The 13,001-nt window shown below is 50.5% G+C and overlaps 1 protein-coding gene across 1 annotated transcript in view; it reads left to right on the plus strand.

The window, feature by feature from the left end:
* The first annotated feature begins 4,785 nt into the window (after positions 1 to 4,785).
* Positions 4,786 to 13,001, plus strand: part of Cdh13 (cadherin 13) — a 952,185-nt gene continuing 943,969 nt past the window's right edge. Inside the window, exon 1 of the mRNA XM_005345742.2 lies at positions 4,786 to 5,120. Coding sequence (XP_005345799.1) covers positions 5,076 to 5,120 — 45 coding nt within the window. The 5' untranslated portion in view covers positions 4,786 to 5,075. The remainder of the gene's footprint in view (positions 5,121 to 13,001) is intronic.

Raw genomic sequence — 13,001 nt, forward strand, 5'->3', positions numbered from 1 at the left:
TGTTCCATTCCGCCTTCGTCTCTGCCTCAGTTCCTTCCTGTTCTGGCTTCCTTCAACAGTGGGCTGAAACTGGTGAGCTGATATGGACCCTCTCCTCCCCAGTGACAAATGACCCTTTCAACCAGAGTGTGTTCTCACAGCAGAAGGAACATGACGTCACATCAGCTACTTCTGCTGTCCTATGATCAAGCACTGCCCAACAAACAGTGATGGGAGAGAGGAGGGGTTTATCTGGTTCAGGTCCATCCTTGAAGGCAGGTGTGGCTGTAAAATTACACCAGTTCCATCAAGCGCTCTACTTGCTACGTGCTACGGGAACTAGGGTGAAAATTTAAAAACATACACATACAGAAAGACACATACACATAGAGAGACAGGGCCACGGGGACATCTTTGAGACAAGAATGCCAAGAATGCCCACTTTATTGTGATCAGGAGGAGCTTATATAGGGCTCTGGCCACGCCCCAGCTCTTGGGATCTTTCAGCTGCAGACTCAGCAGAACCTAGTCCCCTGCCAACAGGGTCTCGTGCTCAGAACAGCTGCAGGCTGCTCAGAGCAGAGGAAAACAAGTTGTTTACAAGAAATTCAGGGTCCAGTGGTCCGCAGTCCCCAACATGCGGCCACAGGTGCTTCCATAATGGTGGATGCGCATGGCAGCCACTTGCTCTCATCTTGGTGGGATAACAAGCAGAGATGTGAACCTCAAAGCCTGTGTTTCTGAGAGAGACACTTTATCCAGCCAGGACTCACCTCTTAAAGGTACCACAACCTCCAGAAACAGTGCCACCTGCTGGGGACCATACATTTAAACATGTGATCCTGTGGGAGCTGGGGGCCCATCTTTCATCCAGATCTTAAGGGAGAGGAAACTGAAGCAGAGAGAATGTCTTGGGACTCGGATTTAAGCTGGCCTACCAGTAAGTGTTTTCCTAAGTCACGTATTAAAGCCAAGTTCAAAGTGACAGGTGACGTATGGTGCTGGTTGGAATGACATCAGTTGGGTGACTGAGTGTCAAAGCAGAAGCACAAAAAGCTCTGAAGAAGCATAAATGACATTTGGGCTCAGGAGAAGCAGACACTCCCCTGACCAAGATTTTGGTGTTGAAGAGACCTAAAGGATTGTGCAGCATTTTAAGATGGCAGCGGTTAGCATTAAGATTGACAAGTGTATGGCATGGACTTCCTTCCACACTGCCCTAGTAGGTCCATTATATTCCAGGGTTTCCAGGCACTCTGAGGGCTGTTTCTTTTCATGGGGGTGCCTATTTTTCATTTTACCATTGTTCTGTTACAAACAATGCACAGGCAAAATTTGAAAAATGTATCTCTGCTAGACTACATACTTACTTCTATCAGTCCACACACAAACACACATACATGCACACATCCTATGTGCCTGTGCACATATGTACAACCATGTGAATATCCACAGCCATCTCTACCCACTCCGGACTATATTTGGCGACATCATCCAAGCAAAGGAAATAGTCCCCATCCCTGGCAGCTACAGGAGGCAACTGCAGGCTGTTGAATATCTGTCAGTTCTCTGGCCAAGTTGAAGTGCCTCAAAAGAGTGTGAACCTCCAATGGGTCTAAAGACAGTTTCACGTCTGTGACAGTGGCTGGACTTGCTGAGGGCTGGTTTCCAGGAGGCAGAGTGAGGACAGGTAGAGAGCTGTGGTTCTCTGAACCATCATTATTGGTCCATTGATTAACCCATCAGCCAACCCCCCCCCCCAATTAGGGACCCAAATAAGGGAAAACAAGCTGAACCACACAAACAATAAATTTCCTTTTCAGAAGCCTTTTATCATCAGAAGCTTTGGTTGATCAAAACTCTATCCCATGCTTTATGGCCAAATCACATTTGCTGAGTGTAGAGGGGAGTAGAAGGGAAAGGCACAGAGTAACACTGAGCTTTGCAGCCATCCTTGGAGTGTGACCCTAGTAAGAGTCCCATTTCATTGAATGGAAACAGAGGCTTAGGGTATCAAGGCTATAAATTCAATGTAGGTGGAACCTGCTGGCCTCGCTCCAGCCCTCCTCCTGCTGGCAAGACTCTTCCTACCATTTTAAGCTTAGAGAGCCAGAGATCACCACGGGTTTTTGGGAGCACCTCAAAGCTTGTAAACTCAACTCTCCCCTGCCTTGGCGAGTCAGTTTATGGAAACTGGGGCAAAGAAAGAGTAAGGACCAGGCATCCTCAGAGTCAGAACTTGAATGGAGCTTTTCTGCTAGATAGTAGACGTTCCCAGGACAGAAGCTCAGGGATGCTGGTGGATGTTGGTATGGGAAGGTCAAGATTTCAGTCCGCGAGCTGCATTTGTCTTTGCTGAGCCCATCATGCTCACAAAGGCATCCGTGCCCTGAGGTTGATCACCTCAGCTGTGTATGTGTGTGATGGCCTTGAGGTCAGGCTGGAGAACTGCCCTTGGCCAAGTCAAGCCATCTCACTCATGACTTGGGGGAATATGAAACTACTGGTCTAATTAGGACAAGAACCATAGGCTTCTAACTCCAGTAGGGCCTATTCTGAAGGGCTGTTCCAAGGGGAGGCTCTGAGACAGACAGGGCCTTATTGGTTAAGTGCATCTACTTCACATCTGTTTCTATGCTCCCTTCCTACATAAGTTTCCCTGAGAACATGCCCCAGTAAAGGTACTTGCACAAATGCCCCAGCCCCTATTTCCAGGGAAACCAACTAGCCTGTCAATGGCCATGAAGCACCCCAGCCTTGCAGTGATGCTTGTCTCTCCCAATCACAGCTTCTTGGCTAGGTCTGCTCATGTGCCCCACCCCAATCAGAAACAAGTCTAGCCCTGACATTTACTAAGAAGGTGCAAGCCTGGATATATTTGGTGAGAAGCATTAAGTGTGACGGACTGGGGAGAGCACAGGAAGGCTGACCAAAGGGTGAAGGCAGGACACCAAATTGTTATTGAGTACAGCTTAGGACCCTGTCTACTCAGAGAGGAGTCTCCCTGGATAGAGTGGTTGTTATGGAGATAAGGGAGGACTGTTCTATTCCACCAGTGCACAGTCACCTTGTTCTTCTGTCCTCCGAGTTGAGCTGTCCCTCATTTTCGGTTTCCCTGTCTATGTTTGCTCATCTCTGTTCTCGGGGCAGCTGGCCCCTGGTTGACCAGATGGCTGTTTTCCTGGAACAGAGACCAACAGAGATTTCAGATGTCTTTATTTGAATCTTTTTAGACTCCATGTTTGTCCCTTATCTGTGAGTAGCAACATGGGTATGGATTTCCATACACATGGCTCATACTATCCTCTTATGTCGTATCATCTACTAAAGACCATATTTATTAAATGCTCAGGATAGATGGCGCTATTTAGGCAATAAGATGAATGGAAGAAGGAACAGTCTCCTCAGCATCTTCTGTGGACTCTTGGGTGGCATTGCTGTCTGTAGAGTGTGCAGCAAATGCAACCAAGCCCTAGACAGCAAAATATTGTCATCGATGACATGGGGATGACATGCAATGACCTTATGGCCAAGAGCCAGTCAAGGGAAGAATTTTAGAAAGTTTGTCAATTTGGATATGTGGATGTTTGTCACTGAATCCTCACTCCGACCCTAGGAGTCTAGGAGTTTTAACCAGAAGACAAACAGAAACGCAGAGGGTCTGGGCAACTTGCTGCTGAGTAAAGATCTGGGGTGTCAGCAAGCTATCTAGGCTCCAGACTGTGCTCCTCCTCCCCTTCTGCTACTTCTTGATTAACTTAGCCATCTATTCTTTAATATAAAATCGCTGTCTCCATGTTCCAGGCCCTGCTCTGTATATTGATCGGGCTGTTTCTCAGACCCATTGGATCTGAGCATGGCCCGTTGTTCAGTGTTCTGCTATGGCAGATGCCATATAATACATCTGTCACAGTCCTGGGTGTAACTTATACACATGTCTACAACAAAAGTGATGTCACCTACTTTTCATATTGCTCTGGCCACCTGGAAGCTCATATCCAAACCGCAGCCAAGCCATGGCAGTTTGGAGCTAACCTTGTAGTTCTCTCAACTCGGCTGTGGCACAGATTTTCTATCTCAGGTAGATAAATTCTCTTTCTTGTAAAAACACCGTGAGTCCTTTTAGGAAGAAGGCTGCCTGAAAATAAGGACTGTACTGCCTTAGCCTTAGAACTCTGTGAGAGAAGGCCCCCCCCCATATGTCCCTGTTACTCTAATCTCCAAGATTCCTTGAGCCATAGCTAGTACTATTCTGCGTCCTTCAGAACTGCTCAGGACCTCTGAAGGGTCACATCCACGGTGCAGGGGGCAGGGGGGACAAAATTTGCTCAAGTCATAGTCCTGGCTTTGGTGCCAGGCGCGTGCTTGTGGAGTGGAGGCCAGTCACTCTCTCACCTGAGCAGTTAATAAAATCTATTGCTCCTTGATGGATTTTTCCTGCAAGCTAGAATTGATCTGTCCTCTTCGTGATTTGTGTGATGGTAGAAAAACACCAAACACCGCTGTGGTAAAGCCAGTTTGGGGGATGAGAAGAAAAAAAAAGGGAAGAGGGGAACCAAAAGGCAAAGAAATCTACCAGCAAGGCTTTAAGGATATAGCGGGCTGGGGCTGCTTGGGTCATTTCATGTGATTTATTGGGAATAAAGTGGATCTTATTAACATTTTAATAAAGATAATCTTTTTACACTGTGTAAGAAGTGGCTGCCAGTCCCGGGTGCAATTCCAAGGAAAGTGGAATAGGCTTGCATTGCCCAGCCTGATTTGTGAGGCTGGGTCCCAGGAGTCCAAAAAAAAAAAAAGGCAACGTGCTGCCTCCTTGCTCTGAGGGGGCTTACCCCCACCCCCGCGAGGTGCTTGCTCCTATCTGCCATGCAAAACGAGGGAGCGTTATGAAGGAATCCGTCTTGTAAAGCCATTGGTCCTGGTCATCAGCCGCTACCCAATGCTTTCGCGATGCTGCCGCTGATCTATTTGGGAAGTTGGCTGGCTGGCGAGGCAGAGCCTCTCCTCAAAGGCAGGCTCCCACGGAAAATATGCTCAGTGCAGCCGCGTGTGTGAATGCAAACGCCGCCAGGCGCTTCTTCTAGTCGGGCAAGATGCAGCCGAGAACTCCGCTCGCCTTGTGCGTTCTGCTGTCCCAGGTAGGGAATGCGAGCCGCGGGCAGCGCGCTCCGCACCAGCTTTTGGCGTTCGGATCGCCCTGCTTGGCGATGGTCAGGAGAGATCTGAGGGTCGCGGGGCTCCTGGCGCGGCCATACAGGCAGACCCGGCTCGCTCAGATGCGAGGTCACCCCCAGCTCCGATCCTAGAGGGGCCTGTCTCCGCAAGCCGGCTAGTCTCGGTGTGTGTGTGTGTGTGTGTGTGTGTGTGTGTGTGTGTGTGTACACTCGTTCCGGGGAGGACAGAGCCTTTTTGCAAGCAGGGGCGACATCCTGGCTGACATCAAGTGAGGTAACTTTGGTTCGCCTCCTCCAGAATCTCGTGTATCGGGTACACACTCCTTTTGAGACGACTCCTGGGCGTTGTGCTTGCCCGCTTAGCCCAGCGTCTTAGCCGGGAAAGAGCCATTGCATTCGGGATCGCGAGCTGCTGGACTGCCGGGCTGGGAGAGGCCAAAGCTGGCATCACTGACTTCTCCGGGTCCTCTCTTCGCCCAGCCCGGCTGGCAAGCAGCAAGGAGCCTCCCGCCAGCGGATCTCCGCAGCCCGGCTGCTGCTGTCGTTCAAAGCCCAGGCGCTCGCCGCTCCCGCATTGGGGTCTTCCGGCTCTCTAGCCCTGGACTCGGAAGGGCCTGGGAGCAGTCCCCTCTCCAGAGTGCAGGCCCAGTACCCCAGCTCCTTGTGTCCCCATTGTCCAGCCATCTGGAGCTCCTGCCCGAGCCCAGGCTGCCGCCTCTGTTGTCTTCCCCCAGGCGGGTGGTGCTGAGAGCAAGGAAAAAGTTCAAGCCTCCCCCCACAGGCTGCAGCTGCTTGATGGGTGACCCTCCAGACTGCTGCGGTTCCAGGGCAGGACTGACAGAGCAGGAGAGGCGTGCCGGGGCTCTCCTCAGCTGGGCTGAAGCTCAGAGATCCCTGGAAGTTTGGGTATAGAAAAGCAATGCTTAGGGGACAGGTACAAGCTTTGGAGGCTAAGAGGGCACGCCCAGCACTCCCCTGGGGATGGATGCTCCAGAGAGCATACTGGCTCAGTCCCTCCTTGTCCTTTTAGCACCCTCTGGGACCCAAAGCTGGCAGCCTACAAGTGGGTGGGAGCAGCAGTGTAAGGCCACGCAGAAGGGAGTGGATAAGAGAAGAGAGGGAATGCCTGAGGCATGGGTGTTGAGTTTCTGGCCAGGATTCTTGGTGCCGGAGGGAAAGGCACATGGCTGAGCACGAAGCGGGAAAGAGGAAAGGAAGTCAGGGTTCTAGGTAGCCTTCTAAAAGGAGACGCCTGCTGAAGAGAGGCTAGCATCCCAGAAATGCAATGGCCATAGAAACGACTCGTGTGTGTGTGTGTGTGTGTGTGTGTGTGTGTGTGTCCCTACCAGGATCCTGCAGAAGAGGAAGATGCTAACTGATGGCCAGGCTTGCTTTCCCATCCTGACTTCTGGCATGTTCTTCTATGTACACATAGTCCTGGGGACCAAACAGTTGTTGCTCCTTCCTTACCGGGAATGTGCTTGCTGATTGTCTAGAGGTCCTGTTATGGACCCTATGCTGCCGTTTGAACCAGCTTTCCACACCTCCAGGGCTCTAACTATCCCTAAGGTCGTACATCTCCCAGTTAGCAAGGTGGGGCAGAGCAACGCTGGATGGAAAGATCCAGGCAGATCCTTCTTGTCCTCTGCTGCTCATAGAGCCACCGTGGGCCAGTTCTTCACTCTGTTTGAGTTCCCAGGTTCTCCACAGTCAGAGAATCCATTAACATCAGCCCGGAAAACTGCTGGGCTGCTGAGTGGACAAGGCTGCATGCAACAGGCAGCCTTAGGCTACGTGTTTCACAATGTCCACCTCGCTGGGAGCTGTTGGCCTTTGGGGCGTGGACTATTGCCTTACCCGGGGACTTTCATAGTTTTCCTGTCTTAGTATGGGTTTTTCTCCCTCAGTGTGATTCCAGGGCTCATCCAAATTAATGATTTTTCTACGAGCAAAGCAGACTGTGGGAGAGCTTCCAAAAGTCTCCAGGACTGGGGCTGCGGGCTTCAAACAGGGCGCCTCTGCAAAGCAACTGGTGTGTCTCTTCCTGCGGGGCAGGCTGGCACAGGTGGCTTTGAAAGCACACTTGGTTGCTTCTGAACTGGAAATAAGTGGCCAGCCCTGAGGGGCTCATTTCTCTCTTTTGATTGTCGTGCATAATCAGGGCACGAATCTGCATCAGGATGGTAACTGATGTTCTCCTGGTGGCCGCACCTGGAGGGGAAATAGTCTCTACTCATGCAAGGTGAGATTGAATTCACCAGCAAGGGGTTTAAGGGCAGGGGGTTCTTTGTGCCATCCAGAAAGGTGGGTGTGTGCATGGTGTGTGTGTGGGGGGAGATCCTGGAGCCGTTGAGTCAACAAGCCTAACCCAAACTTTCCCGAGGCAGAAAGAAAACAGAAGAAAGGGAAAAACAATGTGATCGAGTGAATTAGTCACTGCCCTGCGGAGCTGGGGCAAGCCCATGTGTGTTTTTCCACACAGCCATGCATACAGCAGGCACTGGGCCCAGCTTGGAAGCTATGAGCCTCTGGCTGCTCGTTGGCACACTTGCCACTTTCCAAATTTGGGAGGGTTGGGGGTGGGGGGGTGGCCTTCTAAACAATAAGGCTGGAAGACCTTTCCTCTCTCCTGGGGTGCTCTGGGAAAGCCTGTCCCGGAAGTAGCAGCTGGAATTTGGCTACCGTCACATGTGCAACAAATGAACACAGAAGCGTGAGTGAGAAATTCCACTGCGGCTGGGATTGCCCACTCCCATGAGGCAGCACTTCCACCCAGCCCAGCTTCTCACAATGCATGAGCAATCCCCCAAGAATTAATTTCTAGGGAGTGGCTCAGGTCTGGAGAGCTGCCCCCCCCCCCAGAGTGCCCAAAAGTATTTCCATGGAAATCTGTGCTGTTGGTTTAAAGTGGAGAGTTCTTTCCGGGAGTGGGCATCTTGCCTTCCAGGACTGCAAGTGAGTCCCCGCATCTTCTCGTGTAGCGGCCGCCCTGCCCGCTCTATTTTAAGAGCCTGGTTCATGTGCAAAGCCTTTCCCATGAGGGCAGGGACTTGGAGTCTGAGAGGGCACCCCAGCCTGTGACTTCCACGTGGAGCAGCCTGGGCCATTTCAGACGTTCCAGGGAAACATGGGAGCAGAGAAAGTGCCTGCTGGGGTGAAAGTTCGCGTGTCTGAACATTATTATCAATATTTTTAGCAAATCCCAAAATAGTTTAAATACACTACTAGGCTGAATATGTGACCTGGATTTGTGTAGTTCCACCGAGTTACTGGAAACCTCTACAGTCCTCCTAGCAGATCTTCTCTCTTCTACCTCCTTCCTTCTTCCCTTTTCCTGTCGTAAGCCCTCCTAAATAAAATCCATTTCCTTCTAAAAGCATCTTTGCTGTGTTAGAGTCACCCACCCCAGCCCCTCAAAAAAAAATCATGCCCCACCATGGTGTGATCTGTCTTCAGGTACTAGGTCTTGGCAGTGAGAAGCAATCAGTCGCCTGAAGTTAAGGGAGAGCCCAGGTCTTGAAAACCGTACTTTTCCTTTCCGTCTGAAAACACAGCTACTCAAGAGCCCGGATATCTTCTGTTGCCTGGAAGGGAAGGGAACGATGAAGCTTTGCTTTCGGTTCCTACCTGATGACAGGCATATTATCTTAACAGCCTAAAATCGTTCTGTGGTTGTGTGTGTGCACACATGCCCATCTTTGTGTGTTTTGATCTGGTTTTTTTAATTTTTTTATTTTTTTGTACCTGATGAAAATTTTCTCCAGAAGGGGGCTCCATCCACAGCCTTACAAAATTCCGAGCCTGCAGGTCTTATTCTGGAGAATTCCGCTGAAGCGAAGCAGGTTCATCAGAAGGAAATGCTTTCTGTTCTGGGTTTTCTACTACACAGTGTCCCTCGCTCATTTCCCACGGTCTTTTCATCCTCCTTTTCCCTTTCTCCTCGTGGCTGTGGTCTCCGTTCTCTTTACTCTTCCACCCCGTGTCCCCGGAGGGTGCGAGCAGGGACAGCTTTCAAAGGACTTGGCAGACAATGCGGTCCTGAGCCAGGAGGAAGTCAGGACATTTCCTGCTGTTTTGATTCTGGTTAGACCTGGCTTTATTCTTTAGGCTGCAGAGTCAGGAACCATTCTGCCTGGGAAGGAAGAGAATTTTTCGCCAAGACACACCTACCAGAAGGGTGAATCCCTCGGTGACAGCTGGTGTTTCAGCTCCTATTGAGAAGGAGAGGGACATATTCGTCTGTCATCCAATCACAATGATCAGTCCAGCAGAATCGAATCAAGCATCCAGAGGCTTGGGCACTCTATTCGTCTGTCATCCAATCACAATGATCAGTCCAGCAGAATCGAATCAAGCATCCAGAGGCTTGGGCACTCTATTCGTCTGTCATCCAATCACAATGATCAGTCCAGCAGAATCGAATCAAGCATCCAGAGGCTTGGGCCCTCTTTCACTGAGCTGTCGGCGAGGTGTCTAGATGCCCTGGTGAATCGGATCTACTGAGGGGTGCTGCCAGCACAATTCCCGACAGCCTGTTGCCTCTGCCACCTGAGATACGGGATGGTGGCCGTATTCTGGGGCTAAGGATGAGAGTCAACCTTCTCTCCTAGGTTAAGGCTGATATGAAGAAGTGACATCTCAGACTTGTTCCCACCTAGTCAGAGCCTGGTAGGTGGGGACTGGGGATTAGTCAACTGAACCTCATGTCATCTGCTTGATGGGATCTATCCCAATTCTTCAACTCCAGTTTCTTGGTAGGAGTTCAGACTGGCAACTGCTGGTCAGTTCAAACCCATGGAGGTAACTGGTGGCCCAAATCTCCTAAAATTCATGACACCAATACATTTAAAAGACAATCCAGATTTTCTTTATTTCTTGAAAACTCAGAGGCCCTGACTATTTAAGTTCTCTACGCTGTTTGGCAGGAGCTGAGTTGCTACTGCCCCCTTCAGGCAGAACCTGTTTTGCATTTGGCCGTAATTCCCCCACCCCCTTCTGGAAGCACCCTGCACACCCACCATGGGAATTCTGCCTTCTTGATCCTACAGCTGACTGATCCTGCTATCATAAATGCAGGCTCAATAAAACCCATGTGGACAACTTCTTAGCGCTGTGCTACTTTAGAAGGAAGCTACATAGGACTGGAATATTGGCGGGGAAGGTGCTTGTGGTATAAGCATGAGTTCTTGAGTGAAATCCCCCACACCAAGTGTGACCCCGGCACTGTGAGAGGTGGAGGCAGGAGGATCACTAGGGCTTGGTGGCCACCAGCCTAGCTTCAGATTCAGTGGGAGAGCCTGTCTCAAGAGATTAAGGTGTAGAGGGGTAGCGCAGGACACCCTATGATATCCTCTGTCATCTGAATGTGCACACACACAAGCACACACCCGTGTACCCACACATTCATGGAAGGGTAGTGACACATAGCAATGCTGATGGTGAAAGGGAGAAGCAGGTGACTCTTAGATCCCCACCACGAAATGCAGATGTGTGTTTTGGAACCAAGACAACCCCTCCTCCCCCAGGACGTTATTGTCAGTGGCGCTGGGGATGAACAACAACCAGACCATGGCTCTGCTCATGGTAGCGATGTAAGGACAGGCAGCACCCTGCAGCCCTGAGTCCCTGTGAACTGTGGCATGTTAGAGACACGCTAGGACATGTGAAGCTGGCACATTATACCCTCAACATCCAGAAGGACCAGCAGCCAGGGGGAATGAGAAATCACATTCTCAACTGCAAACAGAAAGCAGCAAGCCTTAAAGTGGAAGTGGGGCAAGGCTATGGCATACTTCCTTCAGCGAGGCTGCGTTCACTCTCCCCAGACAGTGCCACCAACTGGGAACCAAGTGTTCACATACCTGAGCCAGTGGAGGATATTTCTCACGCGAGCCTTCACACGCTAGTGCTGCCCTGAAACAGATGTTCTGTGTCTGTCCTGAACAGCTGATGCCCACTGCAGCCCTGCACCGCACACAGCATCAGAGCTGTGGCTAAGGTTCTCTGGTTCCATTAACACTACAACAACCTGTGTGTCTCATCCTACTGGAGTGAGTAGGCCCCTGAGGGGTTTGGCTTGCCATACTACAGACCCCCAAATGAGGGTAAATATAACTACACATTCCAGAAGTAAAGTGATTTATTTTTTTCCCCACTGCCAGCCGAAGTCAAGTTCTTGAAAATTAACATTAGCAGTAGGCATGTTTTGGCATGTCACATCGAATTTCAAAGACACCAGCCAGTGTCACCGATCTGCTGCAGAGGCACAAAGACCCTGTGTCTCCCAGCTGAATACAAGCTGAACTGGGCGGAGGGCAGAAGTCCTGACACATGCCCAGGCAGGGCCGGAAATGAGCTCAGCCTCCTGCAGAGCCTAGAGGCCTAGGAAGGAATGCTGCAGCCTTCACCATCCCTGCCTCCTGGTCTTCCAGGCTGTCATTGCTTCCCTTCCAGGTGGCGGAGAACCATTTGTGTTGTGTGATACAGGACAGAGCTAGTAGCTGTGCACTTGGAAGCACGTGCTTCTGGGAAACTCTCTGTCCATCTGTAGAGAGTGCCTGGGCATTGTTGTAGAGCCTACAGCTGGGATGGGCTGGACAGGCTCACCCTCAACTGCCATGAGCTGTGGGCATCTGGGGACATCTGACTCAGAGGTGACAAGTTATAGCCTGTGGGCTGGTTTCTGCCTGAAGTCTGTTTTTATAAATAGTTCATTTGGACCAAAGCCATACCTACTCGTTTATAGAATTGTTATGACTGCTTTGTGCGTTAACAACAGAGTTAAGACTGCCTGGCCCCCGATGCCATCTGTCCCTTTTATCAAAAAAGTCAGCTGGCCCTTGGTTTAACTCAAAATTTCAGGCAGAGAGGGAACATAGAGACTTTTCAAAGGGGTGTGCTGAGGGTTTCAGGGATTCTTCACCCCAGGTCCCAGTACTGAAGTAAATTGACCTTAGGAGAACTCACTTTGGACTAGTGTGCCCACAAATATCTAAAATTTCTGCACGGGCCCACTGTGTTCCATGTAACACTGGTGTCTTTAGGGTCCTGTTGCTAATATGGCAGATTCAGTTTCTGTTCTCTTGGGGTTCTGCTTGGCAGGGGGAGGGATCAATATCAATTAATGAATAATTTAAAAGCTAGACAACCACTGTGAAGGAAGGCAATACACTTGTGTGAGGCTGTGCCACCACAATATTGTGTTTGTTGTCTGTTTTTTTTTTTTTTTAATCTTTCTCCTCTACTGAAATCTCCATCCCATGGTGGCAAGTGCTGTTGTCTTCTGATTCATCCAAGACTGTATCCCTGTGGCTCACAGCAGTGCCTGGCACAGAGGAGGCACTCGGGAAACATGGGTGGATGAACAGATGGATAATGGAAATAAGAAAGGTATCACATTCTGATAAAGGGTCTGGGAGCCTTCCCTGGCAGCCTTGTGCCGGAGCTCAGAGCTTCGGGAATGAAGTAGGTTGACCAAGACCCCGGAGAGGGTAGGCATGGGAGAGGCATTCTAGGAACAAGGCACAGACTGGTGGACGCTTCTGTGCAGAAGGGGATAACCCAGCCTGGAGAGCGATCAGGGGTGTGGCCAAGAGGTGGGCAAGCCCTTAGGCCTTTGTGGGCACTTGAAGAGTTTTAGTGTTTGTTTCCAAGTTATGGGTAGCCATGAAGGTCACAAGGGGAGGGTGTGGAGGGACCTGGCCTGATGTCCCCCAGCTTCAGTGCAGCAAATGTCTGGAGTGGGATGTGATTTTGAGACGATATGGGCCTGAGCTCATGGAGGGGAGACATCTAGAGGGGAGGGGACAAAATGTTAAAGACAAGTTGATGGGGGCATTTTTGGGG

The sequence above is a fragment of the Microtus ochrogaster genome, chromosome 4, assembly GCF_000317375.1.
Source record: "Microtus ochrogaster isolate Prairie Vole_2 chromosome 4, MicOch1.0, whole genome shotgun sequence".
NCBI classification, from domain to species: domain Eukaryota; kingdom Metazoa; phylum Chordata; class Mammalia; order Rodentia; family Cricetidae; genus Microtus; species Microtus ochrogaster.